At 34.7% G+C, this 25,243-nt stretch overlaps 1 protein-coding gene across 6 annotated transcripts in view; it reads right to left on the bottom strand.

Annotated features, from left to right (window-relative positions):
* Positions 1-1,796: 1,796 nt before the first annotated feature.
* Positions 1,797-25,243, bottom strand: part of LOC140754677 (uncharacterized) — a 126,909-nt gene continuing 103,462 nt past the window's right edge. For 4 of the 6 annotated variants that reach the window (XM_073089711.1, XM_073089713.1, XM_073089714.1 and 1 more), the window contains 9 exons: positions 24,752-24,908; positions 21,934-22,045; positions 17,706-18,099; positions 17,113-17,243; positions 16,437-16,645; positions 13,753-13,875; positions 8,829-9,029; positions 7,222-7,299; positions 1,797-5,745 (listed from right to left, as the gene is read on the bottom strand). In XM_073089711.1, the coding sequence (XP_072945812.1) occupies positions 5,351-5,745; positions 7,222-7,299; positions 8,829-9,029; positions 13,753-13,875; positions 16,437-16,645; positions 17,113-17,243; positions 17,706-18,099; positions 21,934-22,045; positions 24,752-24,908 (1,800 nt within the window). In that variant the 3' untranslated portion in view covers positions 1,797-5,350. The remainder of the gene's footprint in view (positions 5,746-7,221; positions 7,300-8,828; positions 9,030-13,752; positions 13,876-16,436; positions 16,646-17,112; positions 17,244-17,705; positions 18,100-21,933; positions 22,046-24,751; positions 24,909-25,243) is intronic. The other 2 variants (XM_073089717.1, XM_073089716.1) reach the window with 2 other exon arrangements.

Below are 25,243 nucleotides of genomic sequence, written 5' to 3'. Positions count from 1 at the left end.
ATCGTTTATTAATAATGGGCAATAATACTGGTGTCAAATCTTTTGAATTACAATGTCATAAATGCAAATGCCTGTTCTTTGAATTCCTTCTCAATTCCGACATAAACACTACTTCCATCTAGTCGAAATTAAATGTAACATGTACAATTTTGTATTACATAGTTTGCTCTTTCTATTTCAAGTGTGTATTATACATAAGACACTGGAATGTTTTTTTTGCACTTAGTCATTGTAATTCTTAGATGCACTATACATTTCTTACATATAACAAAATATTTTAGGACAATTTCATCATACTTCCGATTAGCTTAAGACACTTTGTATGATGTTTATATGTCACTTGTATCTAAGTCCTTTAATACTATCATGTATAAGAGTTAGGGAGGTCGCACACTGAATATACTCGTAACGCTGTAATTATTTTGGCGTGTTAACATAAATTTCTTGTAGTGTTCGTGGTATTTGATCATAAAATCTGGTTGCATGTGATGGCCGCTATGCTTTTGGGAAGAAATGGGGCTATATTTGAGATTTTAAAAATAAGGGAATAACTGTTGACAAAATATGCAATTGTTAAAAACATATAAATACCAAAAGACCAAGTTATTGTTAAAAATTAAATTGTACAGTTTAGTAATTTGTCATGGATTTTGTCTAAACATTCGATCAGAATCATTATGGCGTTACAGATTATGTCCAGTGAAGCGTATATTTAAAAAGACGTGCATAAAAAACTTGTGAATCAAAAAGTACGCTAGTGACCAACAGAAATGATTTGTTTATTATTATCATTAGTTGATCATTAAATTGTTTTGGGACCATGGCTTAAAATTATATGTATATCTTGATGTTATAATTTTAGCGAAATTTATCAAAAGAGCGATTCGTTTTGTATGTACGCAGCAGTCATGTTGGTTCTACTAACAAATGTTTGAAAATATATTAATTAATAAAATATTGAGTAAATATATATGATTTGCTGTTTTATACGACTGAATGTATATGCGCTAATGTTGTCATTAATCAAGGAACGAAATAGACTCCGCATAATGGTTGTTTCTAGACTCGCCATAAGATAAGGAGTTTATTTCGTTACTAGCTCCTTACCATTTCGCATTTAAACATGGTTAGTAGATCCTAATTTCGCTGTTAAGTTTATCTTAGAAGGCTTGTCAGTAGTATTATTTCATTTTCATGTGTTACGTTGCCTGCCATAATAATAAAATTTATATATTAATGCAAAAGTAATTTAATATAACTTAGTTTTTAAAATGTTGAATGTGATTTATAAATAAACAAGTGTCTATAGTGAGCGAGGGGATATTTTCTGTAGACTAATATGTGTATGAATTGATATGAAAATAAAGTCATGAATAAACTGTTTGTGTGCAGTTTTATTTTGTATTAACCTTTTTGTTTTTGTGAGACTGATTTTTTTGTAATCTGTGACACAGATTTGATCTGAGTGTGATCAGATTACAAATAATAGACAAATAAATAGGTTCGTAGTAGGTCTGAAAGCTGATTGGCTCAGTTGAGTTCTTCTCGGTTTATTTGCATGTAGTTTGTAAGATTGCTACAGATTATTACAATACCATACATGGTAACGTTAGTTTAGTCCTAAGGAAGAGCAATACAACTGATCTCCCCTCCTGATGGCTTATAGTGTGTACATAAGGTATATTATTTGTACACAAATGTTTTAGTTGGTTTTCTTGATCGAAGTATACGTAAATGTACAGTAGTAATTGCAGTCTGTGTAAATTGGTTGATAAAGGAACAAGTAAGACACAAGATACAGTTTTTTAAATTTTATTTTATTGAGGTGTCCATTTTGATGTAACGACTGAAAACCAAAAACACGCTAATATAAACCCGTAGCAAAGCTAAACGTCTCATTATTACCGGCTAAACGACTTGACTCCGGGTCAGCGTACAAATAAATATTATATGTGGTTTGTTTTGTGCGCGGAAAAATAATGGCGACGTCGATAGGAACTTAAACTGTTGTGGTTTACAGTAATCAAAGCTGGGGCCCTTGGAGTACAACGACGAAGTAATCGTATCGACTCCGAATAAGACATTTTTGGTGGTTTATCAGTCGAATAGACTTTAGTAGGTCTAGTACCTATAGCTGTGAATAATGAACACATTTGTTTATTTAAAAAAGTTAAATATAATAATAATAATAATTTATATTGTTTACGTATTTCGCCTACGTTAATTATTAATTGATTTAAAGTAATTACGAGTCGATATTGTCACTTCGTCTATGTAAGGTTTTTATCAATAAAAGCAAGATCAGAAAATCAGCCCAAAACACCCCAGTAAACATTAACAAACATGAAATTCCAATACATCAATTTACACTCATACAATAAATATTACATTTAATAAATAATTATGGTTTCAATTCATTCCACACTGACCACTCAACGTGTTCGGCAGAATTAACTACAATAGAATATTAAATTATACAATATAGAATTAGCTTATAATAAATAATTTAGTTCGCTTACAAAAATGTGTCCGAAGCTACATACACATTGACCGTATCAAATATCTTGTGTAACACTTAGATACTCGCGAACAACTCGCCGAGTAGCTCGTCGATCAATGTCAAGTACGTAAACACACGAGCATAGACGCGTTATGTTTTGATTCGCGCCAATCTACACCCGCTGGAGAACGATCGAGGGTCTTGCCGAATATAGAATACACCCGATTAGGTGAAACAAACTCCTATTCGGGCCTATTAGTCTGGATTCGGCGAGTATCTAACTGCGAATTTAAGCGTAAATGACTCGATATTTGATATTGCCAATGTCTTACCATACCACACATTATGAGTTCTCAATTAGAGGAATCAGACAGGTTTCTACAGTATTACTAGTTCAAACTTACAAATCAGCTATTACATTACCCTGTTCTACGGAATTAAGGAAAAGGAAACGTTCTATAGGTATGACAAAGATATTTTACATGTGTAGAATAGTCTTAGAAATATTGTTTTTGTGTTGTCTATGATCTACAATGCTCATACATTTAAAAATTGAACTTTTATCGTGTTACGTCACTGTCGGAATACGAGTGCGACTAATCTAGACATGTATTATATCTTTGGGGTATGACAAAAAGATACAAAATCTAGCTGAAACTAGAAATCGGAGGGTCCGAAGCACCTTTCTCGGACCCGCCTCATTATATTCTCGTCCGGGGTTAATTTCCAATCTAGACACCTCGTTTCCACCTCTTCAGCGTCCTGAGATTGCGATTCAAACAAATCTCTGGAGTGCTGGCGAGGTCTTTCTATTTTACTTTGCAAATCAGGTTTTTTCCGCTCACTTTTTTGAAAGTCGTCGTTACGTGGACGCGGCGTTTTCCACACGCGAGGGTCGGACGATTTCAAAACGACATTTGGTGGGGAGAAGTAAGAAAAGAACGGACTCGATGTCTTTGTTTCTTTTTTCTCGTCATTATTGGCCATTTCGAGAAAGGAGAATGTATAATCTGCGTCAAATACCTGCTCTCTCACGTACGAGGTGACGTGACGGCGGCTCACGTCAGCCGGTGGCTCTTTGAAACTATTCGACTCGAACCTTTCATTGTCACAAAGCTTTGTTTGCGTTTTCTTCACGAATGCAATAAAATCGTAAAATCTCTCGATACTTTCCGCGCATTTGTAGCAAATCGTGTGCAAATTATCAGTTTCTTCAATGACTAGTTTTAGACACACGAGAATTTTGTCTAACATATTTGTTTTACGGCAATAACTTCCGAATAGGGATACGTTAAAATCGGTCACCGAAAGACACAAGCGGCAAGTTAGATGTGACACTTCCATTTTTACAATTTTTCAATATATTTATATAAACAAGTAGATAGCATTAGCAAAACCTAAGTTTCCCGCTAAAAATCTGCTAGTCTGTGATTGGTTGATTTCACAGATAAAAATATTATTCGGCTGCAGATAAAAAAATATTTTTTGCATTTAGTTCTAAGAATAAAAGCCACGTAAATAGGCATTAATAATATTTTTGCAAAAAATACTACCTTGGACGGCTTGATGGATAGTATTATGTAGGTTCATTGAACTTTTTGAATATTGAAACTTAATTACTGGATTTTGCCAGAATATTTAAACCGTCAACTACGTGCGCGTAGAACGTAAACAAACAAGTACTGTTTAATTTATTTTAAATACATCGATATTATATCGATGTTTAAATATTAATTTGCGTTATATTTAATATTAGGTTAAATAGATACCTAAATGTAGTATTCATATTTTGCTAGAAATATTTAGTAATAACTAAGTAAATTTCAAGTAATTTTAGACACTGTCCAAAGAAATTCTCATAAATGCGAGGTTTCCCTTACCATACACCACATTCCATTGATTTCGATTAATAGAGAAATGTTAAGAGATTGAAATAGTTAAAAATTATGATCGATAACACTCGAATAAGACAGACATGACATGTGATATTGATTATGAAAATTAGATAGAGCCTGTTAATAACAATTTCATTAAATTACGAGATAATTGATTATTTAATTATTCAAAAATTATTTGGAAATATTATTAACGATAACCGGAATAATTATTTGATACTTAAACCATAAATGGCCATCCAAAATGTACCTTATTTATAACAAGCAACAAATATTATGCCAGAATAACTTTAAGTTCCTAACCATTTTGTCTCACAATGAAGTACTATATTCGACTTGTAGTATTTTTACATGTATATAAATGTTAATAACCAATAAAATCACAAAATCAATTACTACTCTTCACTACAATCACAAGCCACCACACTCCTATTTGATAGATAGTGATCTTTGTTTGTAAATTATTGAATAAATACATAATATCGTTACAGTCGTCGTTTTGAAGCGAAGCTAGTTCATTTTAAATACTGCATTAAATTCCCCTACTTATCTGATTATTCGACGAATTGTGACATTTTTATGTCGAACTATCGTGAGATAATATCACTCACTATGATAGTAGCGGGAATAAATTCGGGTAAAGAGAAGACACACGCTCAAATGTATATTTATATCATAGATGCGCCCTGCCTTATTGTTACTTCGTTATTGTAACAGCTTCAAAATTTCGACACTACGATTATGTGAAACTACTAACAATCGGAATAATTGTCAGTTATATAACGATTTGTTGTTATAAAGTAATGTCGCGATATAAATAGGATTAAAAGAGCACTGCACTACAGAACAATGTCATGCCTCATGCTACAATTTCGGCTCTAGGACGCATCCTTGACTTTAAATCTAATTTAAGCTCATATGTCACAATTCGCGGAGTAATTTTTAATTGCATGGACTAAACGTCATCCTCTTTTTTGCCCCAGAATTTATCGAACCTCGTACGAGCCCTGTCGAGGACTTCGGCGGCAGTAAGTCCGCCCGTAGTGGGCTCGTTCACCACAGTCGTGTCCACAACACCCGGTGCTATCTGAGTAGCTTCAGTCGACTTCTTAACCACTTCCTTTTCTTTAATAGATTCTTGTATAGGTGTTTCTGGAGTCAGTTGGTTGCTATTTATTCCATTAATTCCGTTAATCTTGTTCATGTCTAAAGCCCTAGTCTCATCGATAGGCGTGAGGCTGGTCGGTGTGGTCGGCGTCTTGTCAGTGCGCTTGCTCAGGCTTGTGGGTGATTCGCTCTTTTTCAGCGAACGAATCGGCGACATTTGTTGATGGTGAATCGGAGCGATTTCTGGAACATCATTCGAATAGTTTATTTTCCATCTTTCGAGCACAGTTCGCTCTTTGGGAGTTTCAAACATATTCTCTGCATACGACAATTTTGAAGCCTCATCAATATATAATTTGCACTACGCAATAAACATGTTTAAATTTGAAACTTCCAACTGTACACCAATAAGCACATACAATACCATTTATTGCTTTAACAAAGAAAACCATATAATACTTTTTTACATAAACGCTTACATTTATCTATATACTCCCATTTAATTAGGTTTTATGAGATACCCTTATATTTTTGCAGTACTTACTTTTACTTGCATGTGGAAATTTTCGTTCAATTTTGGAAAAATTTAATTAAAATACCAAATATAGTTTAATTCCAATTTTACCGAAATTTTGAAATTATTTTTCTTTTTCGAACTTGTATCAATATTTTTCAATTTTCCATGCTTTTTGCTAACTGAAGATATTGGCACCAACACTGAACTATTTGTCTACATGCTAGAAGAGAGAAAACTAGAAGAAGAAGAAGAAGTACTCAGGCATGATTATAGATAGTAAAATTATTATTGTGGGAAAAATATTTAATGGGAAAATCTAATAATGAGAAGAATCTTAAAAACAGTGAGGTATCTATAGGTGAATCCTCTTTAGGTCACATATACTATGTGCAGAAATAACAAGTCTGGGTCTGCTATTAAAATGTCTATGACAAAAATGTTGGTGTCAATATCTCTTAAACTCATGCTATCTATATTTATATTTATAGTAGATATAGTATAAACCCCAAGTATATTTTATAAAGCTAACTAATATTCATATATTTCTTTTTTTCCAAAACAACATGCAATCTTTTTTAAATTCATAAAAACATTTGACAGCTTGTAACACATTCGTTAATATATCTATAACTAGTTATTTAGGGAATTTAGCATATAAGCCTTTCGGTTTATGATAGCTAGGAGGTATGGTAGAAAGATGCCAATCCTGAATCAACATATATAACCCCTGTATATCTAAACATCTAAACGTCACCAACACCCAAAATCTAGATAATATATAGTGGCATCTTCCCAAAACGGGTACAGGCAGCATGCAAAAGTGAACGATAAATGGTATGAATAAATAATAGGAAGGTTGAAGTGCCATACAGTGACAGTGTACGAACGCAAACATCGAAACAGACACACACACAGACGAGTGAATACATACGTGGTCGACGTCTCAGCGGAGTACGGTCAAAATAAATAAAAGCATCTCAGTTATTGGATTAACACAATTTAATCATGAACTATTCAATAGATATAATTATAAAAAACAGGTTATATATTTTCTGGTGTCGATTGTGTGTCGTGCTAATGTGGCAGTGAATTCTTAATAACTTAAAGTCAGCTCTCGTAGAGTTCACTGTCGCATGGCTGTCTGTCACACTCATTATCGTGTGTATGGCCGATGGTCTAGGCGGTGGCGGTGTTCGTCGTACCTGCCGGCTTCACTGCGACACCGTCTTCGGCCACGGAGCTACTCTTAAACTCAGAGCTAGGGCGCTTAATGCTCTCATCTGAAATATGGTGAGTCGTATGGTCGGATGACGTGACACAACAAACGCTACGTTCTACGTCCACAGATAGAGTTTTGAGTGTTTCGTTAATTATTAAAAAACGGTTATCATTTTAGATTACATACTAGGCACATTTAAATATTAGATTGTAACAATATATTAGTCAGGACATAATAATGTGTGCTTTATGAACATTATTAATAAAAACAATATCTGTAGACCATGAACAATGTACAAAGAAAATTAATCACTGAGATGATCACAAATAAATCGTGGTATGAGAAATTGAATGAGTGTAGATGACTTAATATTTTTCAGAAAACTTTTGTAGTGTTGCTTGTATTTTTTTGACAGTAATGTACATGATTTCATTGTGTTTTTGAATTCGGTGTCAGTGTTGCAAGCTCTCTACATGTTTACTAGTGTGGGGTTGCTATTCACACCTTCGGTACATAACAGATGACGTAATGAGTATTATGCAGTCAAATGTATGTCTAGCGTACTGTCGTGTTGCATGACAGTGTGATGGCTTGAAACGAGAATTAAATCACCCATATCAACATGCCAATTCCACAAAACAATGTAGGTACTTAATAAAAACCCTAACACTTATAAGGTCATATCTAAACAATAGTTTTATATGTAAATCTGAATTTCGAAAAAGTTTTGTATTGTCATATTTTCAGCTGATGTTATATAAAAATCCTTAAATCGTAATTATTAAGGTTCTACAAAAAATCTAATGAGATATTCTTATTATTTATATATCTGCTCAGTTGGGAATATATAATTAGGTATTTAGGATAATTACTTTTTAAAGAATTAAGATATTATGTGAGAATATATTTATAGATATTTTTTTTTATCAAAAGTAAATAACGTCTTTCAGCCTAGTTATTTTTTAACTATTGTTTAGATATGACTTAGACTTATCTTTAATTATATCTAAATTATCATATAACGAAACCGTTTCTTTCATAATAATTTCAAGTTAAATATTAACATTAAACTATTCTAAGTACACATTGTAATTAAGACAAAAGATTTCTGTTATGGGTAATCAAATTCGTATATTACTACATATCGCTTACCTACGTAATATTTGTTCGACAAGGTTTTCAATGTTATGAGTATAAAGAGTATCTCGTTCGTAAAAATGCATTCATAAAAATGCATCTAATAAATGACAGTAATAAAAATCGAGCGTAACTTGTTACGTTCTAGCTCCTTGTCTATGGTTTACACAATGTTGCCATATACATACGAGATTCTTACAATAAATTTTCCTACCTTATTAAACAATTAATTTATAAATAATTTGGCTTATATTTGGAATACAGAGCCTAACTAACGTGCCCACACCAGTGATACCATTGCACTACCAACACCAATTCCTACGGAAGAAGATACTCTTTAATCGATTACAATTTGGGGAACGTCGGGGCTCAGTCAGTTCAGAATGACTACCAACTTAATCTAGCTTAATTTTATGATGTTGGCCGCCAATCTGCTTATGAAACTGCACTCACCGTTTTTAACGTTTTGGGTGACTGTGAAGGTCTTGCCGGTGTCGAGAGGCACCGTCCAGTTGACCGGGTCGGGCGAGCGCATGTTCATCTGCTCGGGCGACTTCACCCGGGTGGGCTCCGGGGGCGACTTCACTATGGGAGAGTCGTCGAAGAAATGGTCTTTGGCGACCGAAGCGCTGCGGTGCGACGGAATCTCGTCGTCTGGAACGGTTTGAATTTCGAATGTTATCTTTTTAATGACACGATTAGGAGTTGCCAGTAGTGTAACAAAACTTTAAATGTCAGGGGCCCTCGCTGAAAGGGACCCATGTAGCCGAGAGCCGTTGTAGGAATGACCCATAGTATTATTAATAATTTACAAAGGTAATTTAGATAGATTTTATTATTTTGGGACCCCAATCAAAAATTTGAACAAGGGTCCGACATTGTGTTGTTAAGCCACTGGATAACCGTATATTATATCATGTATGACTTAATATATGGCTTCTTGTTTAATATACTAGGGAAGGGAACGAATATATAAAGTGTGACATGAAATGACAAGGGACAAGGATTGTATGTTTAATTGTGTTTCAAATAATTACAAATATTGGTTTATAATGAAATTGAAAAGGGAACATAATATATTTCGATATTAATTTATGCTAGTATTTAATATTACAACAGAGGGATCATATAAATGTGACAGCATACTAGGCCAGAATTGTATAAAATTGGTATGCTATATTACCTATTATATGACTTATTTTTGACAATTTGAAGCAAAAAAATTGAACTTAAAATATGGTCAAGTTTTGATTGAGATATAAAATGAACACATACATATAACTATTTGACTGAATATGATATATAAATATACCTATATTACATTTGGCTTTATTTTATATTTAACATTCATTTCACATTAAAATATTAAAATATTAATAAAATATAAAAAAAAATAAAGCTACGCATTGATCACGTCATAAATATTTAATTAAAAGTAATTTATCAACCGATAGGTAAACAATAAATATAAATGTTGCAAAAGGTACAATTAAGCTATTAGTAAGAACAGATAGAATAAAGGCGTTTATTCACGACACTTGTAAAATATTAACATTATAACTGCATTGAGTTTGCATCGTATTTATCAGGACTGCATGTCGTGTATAAAGGCTCGATGAGGAAGAAAAGTTGAAATTTTATTGGAAAAGATCTAAATTTCTTATCGGCTATCTAACATCTATTATTAATTATATTCAATCAACCAAACGATTTGCCTACTAAATATCAAAATTTGACAATTTATGGCTATTATAATTATGACAACTTATGCCTATTATACATTTGACAATCTATGCCTATTGTAAGTTTTCAAATTTAGATTGTTAGTAGGAAAAAGTTGGATATATTGATCATTTATAACAACAGGCGTAAGAACTTCTACAAACACAGATCATATCAACACATAACAGAGATTATCTAATTCCTATATAACAAAAAGTACACATTTCACACATTTCTTTTGGATTCTACTTTGCTTTATCTATTTACAGATTAGTCATAAAGTTTAAAACCATTTTTTTCATTATAAACCTAACTATTTACCAAAAAGATATTTATGAAATATAAGACTTTAATTAGTAGCTAAAAGAAATAATAAAGATAACGTTAATTTTAAAACAAGAAAAACTGCTAGAATTAAAAAAAGTGCAAAGTCCGATCAAAAAACCGGAAACCCCAATTAAAACAGTTGTAATTGTGATCACAATGTTTAGTTTTTACAGATAATTCTTTATAACTTTAAAACTTGAAGTTTAATAAGCTAAGTACAATCCAAAAAAAATCGCATGCACAAACATTTATTTGCTAGGATTTGAGAAACTACAACATCGAATGGTTGCATTCAAACTAATTTATTTCTGAATACTACTTCTAGAGACAAACTTTGTAACAGTAAGGTAATCTAGGTACTATTTTAAGGGTTTTGCCCTAAAATTGAAGTAACAGAATCGAAACTTATAATAAAATTCAGGATTATATATATATAAATAAATTTACAAGAACTTGACTGAAGGCATAGATATACTACTAATAGTATACTACTACTAATAGTATATCTATGACTGAAGGTATACTAACGGTATATACATTTAACAAGTAGGGTTTATATCAACGTACACCTTCGTGACTTTCATCAAGGAGTTGCAAAGAAGGTCATCCTACGATAATTCATCCATCAAATCAGTCATCCATACATTCATCATAATCTTATCACATGTTTGCAATAAGATCTCATGAAGGTATTAGAACGTTACATAAGGATTCATGAAATTCACGATTGCACATTTAATATAGTTCATTGTATGTAGGTATTCTTTAAGGTGGGTACCCTAGTTCACAAGTTCATAGTGCTCGGGATGTCCACGTGGACAGGAACAACACTCCATTAACTGCACAGGTTGTAATAATTAGGTAAATTGCAACTTTGGTACTTCATTGTGTACGGGTACCCTGGTTCACAACGTCGAAGTGCGCGGGGCAACGCACAACATTCCATTAACTGCACAAGTAATTAATTGTAATATATACTTCATAGTGTACGGGTACCCTGGTTCACAAGGTCGAAGTGCTCGGGGTGACACGGTCAAGGATAACATTTCATTAACTGCACAAGTATACTTCATAGTGTACGGGTACCCTGGTTCACAAGTGCTCGGTGTTCACACGGACAAGAACAACACTCCAGGTGCCGTGTCGAAGCCATTCTTGCCAATGCGCAAACGTGACGTTGCGTAGACGCACTGACATCTAAAGAAAAACTTCCATTCGAATAACTGCGTGTGCTTACACTGAAGAAGTGGTAACTTCTATGGCGGTTATCTGTTCTGTACACAATAAAGTAAATGTACTTGTTATACTTTTAATAAAAAAATCAAGTTTATTTTTAATAATAAAGTTAAATGCAACTGTAAACAATAGTCGTACATCGAATTACAGTGGTTCGGGTATTTCCATCTCGCTCGGCTACCCGAGTTTCGCCGAGTTTACATCGCCGAACAAGATTTGACTTATTTACTGGCCACATAAATGTGTGCGGTGCGCCTAGAAGTTAACACTTCAAAAATGTAATCGTAAGCCCACAACACAGAAGCAATAAGAAACTTTATAAATTTTGAGCTACAGTAAGCTGAATGAAAATTTTCCATTACATTTTGCGTTGCCAATCAAAATCACATCCACATAAAGCGCCACAACTGCCGTTAACAAGCTTGGCCGTGGGGTGTTGCCAAAGGAAAAAACAGAGCGTCGACGCAACTGCCACCTGGCGGTAGTACGCACCCAGTTTAATGCCAACTTTAGAGACGCTGCGGCTGCGTCGGGCCTGCTCGGAGGCCTCGGGGGCCCCGGGGGCTGCGGGGGCCCCGCCCGGTCCGCCCACGGGCTTGCTCGGCGCGGAAGGCGACCGGCCGCCCCGCGATGTGGACCTAACCCTAATACTACTCCCTCTATTCAACGGCAAACCTACAGAACAAATGTTGCCACACTAAAAAATTGGCGGAGAATTGGCTCGGGGTTTTTATAGATTAAAAATCGCATGTGTTGTAAACTAAATATAAGTTTTAATTAACACGTTACCTGTATTTAAAAAGTATTCGAATCAAATATTTTAAAATAAAAAGTGTTGTATAGGAAAAATAAAAATAAATAATTTTGAAAACAGAGCCAAATTCTCAATAAACAGCCAATGGTCGGGGTACAGGCATCAGGCAGGATAACAACAATAATAAGTAATAATTAATTTTAAATCTATTACACAGATTAAATAAACGAATCAGAACTATCTAAGTTCTACACATATAAATGGAAGAATGATTAAAAATTTTAGAAGAAAGAAGAAATTAAATTTTAAGAAAAGTCCAATTGTATAATTACTACCTTTTATTTTGTCGATATCCCTTGCAAATTTAATAACTGTACTGTTTGTATTTTATAGTTTTTATAAACATATCTAATAGACTATTTAAAAAAAAGTAGGCGATTCAACGAACAGCCAGAAAATCGGTGATTTTAACATTAAACTATCTAATGTCACTTCGCTCTTAAAACTTATACATTCGAGCAATTTCACACGTTCATTTATTTTCAGCAATTTGCCCGCGATCTTTGAGTAAACAAGATCGCTTTTTTGGCACATATTGATGTTAGTTACAGCCCAATATATATAAAGGTATATATTATTTTAGCACAATTTTTGTTTTGTGTTTGTTCCTCTAGAGTTAAAGGATTTTGTGAAGCTTAGTTCTTGGTAGCATTTATTTTATTTTTCTCGCATAACATCACATAACGTTACATAAGATGTTGTTTTCGGAAAATGTTTTGCTGTTTCACAGCACATTATTAGTTTCATTTGGATACAAGATAGTGTTAAAAACATGACTAAGAGTATATTTCTACTCGAAAATCAAACATATTTCATTATAGTGGAAACTATATTCTCATTATAGTGGAAACGATTACTAATTTATTCCACATAAGTTTAGAATCTCTCATGGCCAGTGAAAGGTACGAAGGCTATTTGGTGAGTCCTGATTCCTCATAACTTAAGGAAATTGGTTAAATAATGGCTGTTGCTAGCTGTTCGCTAAGTGGACGAATAAAATAGATCAGTGGTCCCCTAAGCAGACGAATAAAATAAATTAGGGTTGTCAAAAAGGTCTTTTATTCATCTGTTCAGTAGTCTATTAATTAATTTTACTTCTTCGCTAACAGACTTCTAGACCCTTCTTAAATTATTTCGTAACTGCGATCAGTGTTGATCTATGACGACTAAACTTCTTTAAATGATATCGTCACTGATATCAGTCGACCTATTGTCACCTAAAAACTAAACAGGTAATATAAAGCGACTAGATAAGACTAAATAGGGGGTATGTGTTACCTTGCGGCTTGGCGGGGCGCGGGTGCACGTCGCCGTTGGGCAGGTGGCGCGCGGGCGCCGGCGCGGGGTCCGCCGAGCGCGGCCGCCGCCGCGGCGACCGGAACGCGCCCTCGGACTTCGCCCCTGCGACACATGTTACTAAATAATACCTTTTTTTTTTAATCTACTGAAGTAGCAAACGCATGATGGTAAATACCCACTGCTGTCGATGAACACCTCCAATTAATCTCAGATAAGATAATATTCCTGTCCGCGGATTGCTTCAGATGAATTCCTACACTTGAGGTCTAAATTAGGACACCTCGGGGTAGGTTTTGAAGGTGGTAGACCTTTGTGGTTCGACTCCGACAGCACTACCGCCATACCTTATCCTGCCTCATAACAGCAGCGCTTAACACTGCAGCTATTAGGCAGACATATGTGGAGTTGTGGAGGTGATACCTCAGGAGTTAAACCATAGAAAATTCTACTACCTTCTAAAGCCTATAAATTGTAAGAGGGTACAACGGATTTCGAAGATTGTGCCTAGTTCTGTATAGAGCACGAGTTATTCACAGATGCATCGACACTCTTAAGGGAATGGTTGCTTCATATGTAAGGTAACCGACGTCCACCCTCTTGCATCAAAACTAAAGAATTACTCCACGCTAGAAATGTATGATGGTGATGGTAACCCCCGGTCGAACCATAGTAGTATTTATATAATAAAAACAAAGAACGGAAAACTTTATTAGTAACAATACAATGTCTGTGTATGTACTTGTAAATTTTGACGTTCTATAAAAAAGTTACCTACAAAAAATAGGTACCTATATAATACAGCGAGTTAAGCCATATCCCATGTCGATTATGTTCGACTATTTATAAATTTGAACTACCTCAAATAAATAAATCTAACCTTGTTTTACCACCAAAGTCATTGAAGTACATAAGCTAACCTCACTAATTTTAAGCGATGCACATTAAATATCGATGTTAAGTTACCGTTAATAAAAATGTTAAATTTAAGTTAAATGTTAACTTACGAGGCAACACAACCTGTGGGTCCGACAGTTCTGCGGCTACTGATTTATCGTAACACAATACTTAATGGTCTAATACATTCGAAGGTTAGTGGCTACGGAACTCATACACCGGAACCATTCGGTTCAAGTTTCACACGATAGAATTTCATGAACAATAAGTTGGTTAATTAATTCGGTTAAACAAAGAAAAGTGTTATAAGTATGCTTTGTTTAGAGTATTTTCGATTTGAGTCAGAAGATGGTAGCAATGAAAATTATAATGTAAGGTTAGTTAGGGTAATATCGGACATGAGGTATTTTTTTTTATAATGTAAGAGTAGCAGACGAGCATGCAGTCCACCTGATGGTAAGTGGCTACTGCCGCCCATGGACATCTGTAATCAACCCCAGTTAAGATAAGATATTCCTACCTGAGGTCGGCCACAGATGCGCTGCTACCCCTGAGGACTAAGCTGGAACGCCTCGGAAAAGTCTGTCTCCCTTACCACGCCCTTCAAACCGGAACACAGTAGCTCCTAACACTGCTGTTATTAGGTAGAATAGGTGTGGCGGTGGTGCCGCCGGAGTCGAACCACAAAGGGTTCTACCACCTTCAACACGACCAAAATTGTATGAATATAATTTATGCAGCATATTTTAAAATTGTTGCAATCATACACTGCGCTATGGTGTTGATAAACTAATTTTTTAATAATAAAAACCTATTATTTATAAAAACCTGGCATTTTTTAACGATAAGTCCCCACCTGCTTAAAAACATCGCCTATGTCATTGTCGCGATTTAGACGAATTCAACAACATCTCATATGTTAAATTCCGTAACGCTGTTGATGCCAAAAATGAGCCAATACATATAAACTTACATACATACGCTCGACAAACATTTCCCTATGCATGTCAGGTAATAAATACTCCATGTCCGATATTACCCCAACTAACTTTATGCATGAGGACAACAATTTTTAATGTGCCAAGAAACAGCAGGAAATGAATAATAAAAAGTTACATTTTTAATATCTTTTGCTTTTAAACTTCCTAATTAGCAGTCTTTGACCTTAATGCAAATAGTTATTAACATGAAAAAAATCTTTTTCAAACTAAATGTATGTTCATGCTAGTAAGATTAGCGCAAATGTTTTGTAAATGGCTATCCTTGAAGACTAATTTTGAATGGTCTACATAAGTTCCTTTGTCTGTTTAGGTAATGTTTAAACCAGAACACTTCCGCCTCCATTATTGCTTTGTAACAAAATCGATAAAACATACATTGTTAACCCACTGCTGCTGCTGAGCAAGGGTTTACTCTCTCTGAGGACTAAGATGATAGTCTCATATGTAAGCCGGTATCTATTTCTGCCTAACAACAGAAGTATTAAGTGCTGCTGTGTTTTGGTTTGAAGGGTGTGGTTAAGGGAGAAATACTTTTCCGAGACGTTCCAGCTTAGACCTCAGGGGTAGCGGCGCATCTGTGGCCGACCTCAGGTAGGAATATCTAATCCTATCTGGGGTTGTTTACAGATGTCCACCGGCGGCAGTAGCCACTTATCACCAGGTGGACTGCGGTGGTACCTTCTTGATTGAACCTATTGGCTCTACTACCTTTCCTAAATCAAGCGCTGTTTAAGATATCAAGATTACTATAGCTCAAATGTTTATTACCGTCTTGGGTAGCACCATCATCGAAGCTATGACCTTGAATCTTCTTGCGTTGCTTCTGTGGCGAGGTCTTATGAGGCGACCGCTCTAAAGCCTTGGTCTCTTGGAGTTTGGCATGGATGGACTGGTGCGGAGCCGAGCGGAAGGACCTGAACTTCTTGGGAGAATGGTTCCTGGATTCCTTCCCATCCTTCTCATCACGTGGCAGAGCCCTAGAAATTTTAGAATACACTGTAAACTTTTGATGATGAAGATTAGGTTTTAGATTTTAAAAATTATTTAGGCGGTGGCCAAATATTTTCTGTCTCTCTAAATCTCTCTTTTACAGCGTCTACATTTGCATTATTGGCTTCACAATCGCAATCCAAGCCATTCTTTGCTTGCATCAGCCACTTTGCCAACTAACTTATAATGATAGTGTTGAAGCGGGTGACATTCAGCTAAAAGGACATTTTGGGAAAATCAGATCTCATAGCGTAGGATTATGGAAACATTATTAGGATTTTGAATGAGATAAGTGACCAAAACTGTTATGTGAACTCTCTCTTGGCAACTCTTGGCATAGGAATTAAGGGAGATAGAAATAAAAACTAGATTTGTTGATTTGAAAAAATCGCATTTATTGGTCCTCTGAGCCGGATAGTTCACCTGCTATCAAAATATCTAGTGCATCACTTACTTGTGACTGGTGGAAGCGAGTGATAGAGCTGACAGCGAGGACCGTCGGGACACTTGGTACCAGAGCTCGATTTGCTTATTGTAAAGCTGAGTGATGTGTTCTGGCGCTAGTTCTGTTCCCCAGCCGCGGTACTGTCGAATTAATGGCAATTTTGAATATGATGTAAGCATGATTGCGTCACACCATCCATCAAATGGATGCATTTGACGGACAGTAGAACGGCTCATTTGCAAATTTACGCGTGAAGTAGACTATTGGAACAAAATTAAGGGTTCTGTTGCAGTGATACAGTTGTAGTTGTGGGGGACGTTTAATACATGTTTTCTGAACAAGTACAGTATGGAGTTTCATATTCATTTCTTAGCATGAAGGATCAAAACCTGACATAATTAAAACGGCGTTAAATGAATAAATTATGATCAATATATTATGGTCTTTCCTGGATTTAATACTAGCCCATGTGGGTAGTCTAAGTACAAACCACAGCCGCGCATCTGTCGATTGTGGTGGTCGGTAGTGGATGCTAGGTCGGTGTAGAGGGCTAGGTGTAGGGGCTGTGATGTAGGGTAGAATAGTGGTGGTGGGGCGCACACCTTGTACTCGCCGGCGCGCTTGCGCAGGTCCAGCACTTCCCGGTACCAGGAGTCGCCCTGCGCGAGCCCCAGCGGCTGCAGGCCGGCCGCGCGCAGCGTGCTGGCCGTGTCCTCCCCCGCGCTCGCCCCCGCGCCCGCGCCCGCCCCCGCCCCCGCGCCCGCCCCCGCTCCCGCGCCCGCTTCCGCCTCCCCCACCAACCTCTCGCTCGCCTCCTCATTCGACTTCCCTTTCCCCCTGCATTTCGTAAATGTCCCTTTAGACGCCTCGTACACGTATTGAGAGAACGGTCTAAATTTCTTTTTGTACTCGCTTTTGTAACGTTTCCTATTATCTTTGGAACGATCCTCCCCGTTGTATATGAGGGCCGATAGCGCGCTACGGAACGTCGATTTTCTGGAAAATTCCATTTTTAATCTTAGACGGCTGGACTTTTTTCTTACGATGATATGCGGCAAAACAAGGAGCTCGCGCCGAGCCAGGTTAGTAAGGTAGTCATGCTTCAAATAATTGTTAAGCTCGCAATGGTGAGGTTAGGATGTAAGTCCTGGAAGAGTCTAGAAGGATCGGCCGCGGGCGGCGTCGCGTTGCTAGACTGGTGTTCGATAGTGTTAGGTGAAACATCGACATACAATCTAACAAAAATCTGAATTAACGTTCACATCGACAAAAGTGCAGGACACATCGATATCAAAAAAGTATCTATTAGCTGTCATTCCGAACTAATATAGTCTGGTCTAATTCTACTCGGCCTAGGAACCGCCACCGTGAGGAGATTGAGATGTAAGCAAATACCAAAAACGAAATTTAGACTTGTTCTGCAGTACCCAGTAAATTGTGAGAAATAAGAGCAGGGGCAGAACAGCCGCGTAGGAAACTTTTACTAGAACCTCTTTTATTTTATGGATTTCAGCAAAAGATTATAGAAAAAGGAAATAACTACAAAGAATTGTCTGCGATGCTAGATTAGAAGTGTCACTTGTTGGTCGTACAAGTACCATTTTTGTTTGTTTTCTAATTCACTACTGATGAGTATTTTACTTAGGTTCTTGATAATTTACTTTTTTATTTCAAAACCACTATTAGACGTTTTAACTTAGTCCTCAGGTCTGGAATTTATCAAAGCTATGACTGATTTTATAGGTTTATTTTAAATATTAAGTGTCATAGATAAACAAATTATTTCACTTAAAACAAAAATTCACCTAGATAGGAGCCCTGAGGAACACTAATTTCATTATTAGAGCGTATTGGTTGTATCCACTTAGTTCCAATTGTTTTCTATTATTTCAACATAGTCAAACGCTTTAGATAAGTCACAAAAACTCATAGTATCGTGTGCTTCGTCTCAACAATCATAATATGATTATAATATGTGTCCCTTTAATTGAACGCTAGTAATTATTGGATCGGTCTTTTGTAAAAGGCTCGTTTATTACGTAGCAAAAATATTTACGTCAAAACTGATGACTCAATATTACTTGCATAAATCCTTTGTAAATAAACGAAATATACAAGGTCATATAACAATAATAGTAACACGTACGAAGGCAGCCTTGATCCTAAATACATAATATTCTCTGTACAATATAAGCGACAGGGGAATATCATTGGAAAACTAATTTACATCAAGGTCACAGTGACAAATATTGTGGCTGTATGAAAAAAACATTAGCTTTTTCTATTGAAAACATATTTTATATTACTTATGTTGAGTAGTGCGTTGTACGCAAACCATGCGTTTCTACCCTTGAGGAGTAAACTCTAATGCTCCGTTTAAGAAAGCCCTTCAACCAAAGAAATTTAACCTTTAGATTAAGTATGGCCTTCGTATCACATAGTTTTACCATGGTTACAAAATTAGCTATCACTTTATAAAGACCATTGTTAGTTTTTAGAGCAGTTTGAAATATTTAGTGATAAGTTAATACGAGCAGTGTTACTGTTTAACGAAGTTACGTAACTTTATAAACAGTAACTGAAGATTCATGCATATTATTAATAATTAATCTTTTCAATTATTTGCCTACTAAAGATCAAAATTTGACAATTTGTCTCTACTAGAAATTATCAAATTTCCATCTTTAGTATTCAAAAATCAATTAACTATTAAAAACAGACATTAAAAAAATCTCGAAAATTGCGCCTGAGTTTTCCTATATTTAATTTTGGGTCAAATCCTCGAAAATTAGGACTCATTTATTGTGTTAAAAATTAGAATGTCCCGCCAAAATCGGGGCATCTGGCAACCGTTTATTACCCTGTCTTTGTTTAGTCTTCCTTTGTTCAACGTAGCAGAACTTTATCGCGTGCCAGAAACGAATTTGTAAAAATTTCATCGGCGTTGTAAGAACTGATTAAATTGTGACGAGACTTCAGAAGACGCCATTTAGAACTATGTAACTAACGAAGTAAGACTTCGTTTCCAATGGGTTTTGATCACGTTGAAACTTTGTTAGTTTTTTTAAGTATACTAAACCAAGGCTTCTCAAACTTATAACTTGAACTCCTTTTATATATATAGAGAGTGTAATATTAACGTTATCGATTGATGTTACTCATCCCAAACAGACTATTCTACGAAGAAAATTTATTTGCTTTATTTTGCTAAATAAAAACCACTATTGAGCAAAATTTGTCACTTGATCCGTACTATTAATTGACGTACCCCAAGGGCGTACCCCTTCGCCGCTACTTTGAGAAACCCTATACTAAACGGTCTATGTATTTTTTATCAGACTTTTTCATACCTTTTTCAAATCGATGTGCATAAGTACATAAGTACTACGTTAACAATTATGTTAAATTGTAATAATTAGCCTTTTGTTTTAAGTTCACCTTTAAATTATTCGATGGTTAAATCGAAAATACAATGAGCTTATGAGATCGAAGTATAGCTCTACGGATTCTGTATATGGAAATGGTGTTTGAGTTTTTGGGCATTTTTTGTTTATTTGTTAGTTTTTTTTTTACGAAATAGAAGAAGCAAATAGTATGCCACATTAGTCCACTTAATGATAAGTGGCTACTGCCGTTACATCTGTAACCAACTTCATATAGAATTGGTGTTCTACCTGAAGCTGATTACAGATGGGTTGCCACTCCTGAAGACTAAGATGGCCTCATAATATGTAAGCGAGGCAAAAGTAGGATTTTAACGGAACGGCAAAAATATCGTTGCAACATCTTTTGAGAATCCATAAATTTCTATATTGATCAAGTTTAATTTATGTAAATTGTAAAGTATATAGGAATTTTAGACAGATCGTCTATGTAAAAGTTTCCTTCGCGTTTTACACAAAACTAGACATAGAAATATCAGAAGCATAGCAGTGAACCCAAAACGGGATATCATTGAGTTATCTTCACCTGAAAAATTCGTTTTCAAAAAATATTTTTTACAAAAGTTATTTATCTAGTTTTACAAAAATATTAAGAAAGAAAATATGTATTTTCTAAATATTTATATAACATGTAAATAAAAATGTTTTATACAGTGTGTTCAAATTTGTTTATTGTTTTTTGAAGAAAAATATAGTTATGTATAGTCCGGATTCTCACGGATTTTTCAAAATAATATTGTTTGTGTAAGTGTTGTGTGAACTGTGAAGGTGTCTTGTGGAACACGGTGCTATTAACCCATTTGATGGTAATTTTTATGAAGGCTTGCGAATAAGCGCTTTAGCAGAAGCAAAGCGTTTTTGATGACAAAACATCGTGTTCATTTAATTTTATTATAGACTGTTCCCGTTTTATGTATTAGATAATTTGAATAAGAGTCAAATGAGAGCATGCGAAAATAATGTTAAAATACGAATTTGAAACAATCTATAACGTTGTTGACTAAGAGACAAGATTATGAAAAGCTTAAATGACGTGTTAAGCTAAAGCTAATCTTTAGTCAGAAACTATTTACAAAAGCATTGACGTATTAGTATATTTGATACATAGATAAATAATATTTTGTAAACAGATTCTGTTATCATTGGATTGATCTTAATTTCACGTTTTGTAAACATATTATTTGCATTCAGGATTTTATTTAATTTATTTAGATCTTTCAGGCAACGTTTTCGTAAGTAAAAATAATATGTAAATTTGATAAAAAACATAATTATATTACAATTACATTTAAGTGTAAAATATTTTGCAAAAAAATAAGTTTACATAAATGTGAAGAAAAAGATCAACCTGTATATGGAAACACTAGTATGTCCATGTTACACTTACCTCTGGACGCCCGGTTTTTGTCCGTTCCACAGGTAGTCCTCGATGTACCGTTTCTGACCATCGTCGTGGTCACCGTCCACGTGGTTCATCAGTGGCTCCGCTTCCACTGAACCTGGAAATTTATTATTTGACCTTAAATAATTTATATATATTCATCTACATAGGTATATTTCATTTATATTTAATTATTTACAATATTAACCTAATTTGAAATGTATACAAATTAATTAACTTATTTATTAACTTTTAAGTATTTAAAAAATAAAAAAATATAGCAATATTTGCTAATTTTCGCCGTTAGGTGTCACATTTGAGGCTACAGTTTTTTTACATGTAATTCAATTTGGTATAAGATTTTCAGTATACTTATTAACTTCAGGACTATGTATGTTATTGACTAAAATTATGTTTTATTTAAATTATGTTTTATTTTTTTTTGTAGTGACATAGAAGTCCGTTATAAAATATATATGTTTTATATACTTAGTCTACTAAACTTCAACCTTCAACAAGAATACTCAATAGCAATTCCATTTAATTCTGCAGCAATTTGCACACGTTCAAAGAAACGATTAATCCAAGTTACTTAGAAACTCACTTAGCTGAAGGAATTTTGCATTCTCCTTGTTAATATACAAATACGAATGGCACAGTTAATGGAATTGTTGATCAGGACAGATACAACAGAATGGAAATTAGTTGACAACTGCAAATGGCAAATGGATGTGTAAATAAAATATTCAGGGTGAATTTGCCTAGTGAACCGTCATGGCCAAATGCTAAAGTATAAGTAAATAAGTAGCGAAAACTCAGAAAGGAGTTATTAAGTCTATTAAAAAAAAACATCATCATCGAATTTTTTTAACGGGTTTATTTAAAAAATACAGCCCGTATTATTCTACCACGGATGGTTTTGCCTAAAAGGATTAAATTATGGGAATTCATGTTAAACGACAAATTACACAAAAAATCTACAGATCTATATACAGAGCTATCTATAAATAATCATAAGAAATAGAAGTATAAAAGGTGTTTGGAAATATTCAATCCATTTTAATGAAATTCGCAATTTAGTCGGTATTGGTTAGCATTTAGATTAGTTGTACTTTTCTAATTATTTTAGCATCTTGAAACTGTTCTAAATTTCATATCACGAGCACGGGGTCCGACATAAACTTAATTCAAATTCAAATCTCATTTATTCATATAGAATACTTTTTGAAAGTCAACAAACTACCACCGCTTCGGAAGGTGTTACGCTATGGAGAAGAAGCGGCGCAAGAAACTCCATACATGTGCTGTGTGTGTGTACTATTAAACATGACCCATTTTTAAACTATCGATAACTTTTTAAATAGATTCATTATTCGTAATTAAATTTAAACATTTGATTCCAAATTCGAATGCGAGAACAATTACTAGTAGATACATATACATGACGTATTTGATGGAAATGGGAAATGTTGATTAAGTTTCGAGCGATTCAATTGTATGCAAATTAATTCGAATTGGCAAATGAAACTTGTGATCAAGTTAATTCAAATGTTAATCCTTTTTGTTTACAAACACGCGAAATCTTGAGACACTATTAATTTCGTCCAGAGATATTGTATCCCTTCGTTTAGAGTTACAAGAGATAACTTAGATTTTTTTTTGTTTTTTTTTGAGCAGAAAATATTGGTAATATTGACATGACAGCCATTTACAACAACAATTCAGTTTGATTAATATGAATCTATTTTATGAAAAGCAATAATAAGTATTTCGATTACGTTAATATTTTTCACAGCAGTATACCTAACCATGTGGGCTTCTTCCATGGGCCTAGCAACAGCTTTGTTAAGAGTAGGTTATATTATATAGTTTGGATTCGTAATATATTACCGAAAAAAAGGTCCTCCTACTTAATTTTTTCTTACTTACTTTCAGAAATTTGTCGATAAAAAAAAAGGTTTAAAGAACATTTTTTTGGCCTATACAAAAAAGAGTGGTAGGGGGGCGACCCCTTTAACCCTTAAACCGTTATGTATATAAGACACATTTTGACCAAAAGTATTATCAGATTGTTTTTACTTGTAATTACGTGCGTGTTTGTCCACCTTTACGCACGAGATCTCCTTTTAGATAGGTTTACAAAGGATATAATTGTACATTCAGAGGTTTCTCTCGTTCCAAAAACACATTTACCTAAATGTAAACCGCAAATGCGAATCACGTCTACGAATTGCTTGTGTCGAATGTTTTATGTATGAGTAAAAGTTTGTGGAGAACTTTGTGGAGTGTATTCAAATGTATGAAATCACGAGCCTACTTGAGATTACAATTGGAGCATTGGGACCTTTTGCAGATGAGATGAACAAGAGAGATAATTTCTCTTTAATTGTAAGAAATAGTTTACGACGCTTTGGATTTTGGATTAACATCAGATTCAAACGGGTTTGTGTTATAGCGGTCACTGTCGTCATTGGATGACCTACCAGATGAGTGCTATCAGGAGTTTATCACGTTATAACTAAATTTACGTAATGATGAAGTGTAGAAGGAAGAAAAGGTAGTTTTATCTAACTTTTTGAATCAAACTAATCCAAAGCTTTATCTATATCGGGAGAGCTTCATATTCTGATAAACGATACCGAAAACAAATTAAATTAATATTAACATTTTAAATTTCTTTTATAACATAACCTACCATAACTTTCAGATTTAATAAGATAGGCAGTGCTAAAAACAATCACTAAGATTTCGTCTGTATTTTTAGGCTTTTCTTGAAGCTACCCCTATAATCTATGTTTAAATTTTCGAGTGTCCCGTCACAAACCTTCGGCCACCGCAGCCTTCTTCAGTGCACCCATGGAGATGCTTTTCCGGGGGGCGGAGTCGGTGCTGTCTTTAGGCCAGGCGAACTGGTTGCGGTACTCCGTGCTCACCACCTCTGGCTCCTTCACAGCCAGGACTTCCCCCAAGGCGGTTGTTGCCTGGGTAACAATGAGAAGGTCATTTACAAAGCAAGAAAGTACACTTTGTGGTATGCAGGCCAATTTACTATAGATAATATGTGTGGCCATTTTAATCGACAAATGTTTGCGATGACTTAAAAACTAAATAGAAATATAAGTACTATAGATAATACAGACATATTATCAGTAGAAATAAAAATTGGTCGGTTAATTTTTTGAAAGTCTCAAAAAAATTAAACGAATTTAAACCATAGTAAGTAACTACGATGCTTAGAAACAATTAAAATTGTTTATTTCTTAAAAAGATCTTTATATTAGTAGCTAGTCCTGGTTGTTATATCGCAATGATCTTT

The sequence above is a fragment of the Epargyreus clarus genome, unplaced genomic scaffold (assembly GCF_041222505.1).
Source record: "Epargyreus clarus isolate Ecla_fem2 unplaced genomic scaffold, WU_Ecla_fem_2.2 ptg000031l, whole genome shotgun sequence".
NCBI lineage: Eukaryota > Metazoa > Arthropoda > Insecta > Lepidoptera > Hesperiidae > Epargyreus > Epargyreus clarus.
The sequence above is the reverse complement of the archived record's forward strand: the minus strand, read 5'-3'. Positions and strand labels throughout refer to the sequence as shown.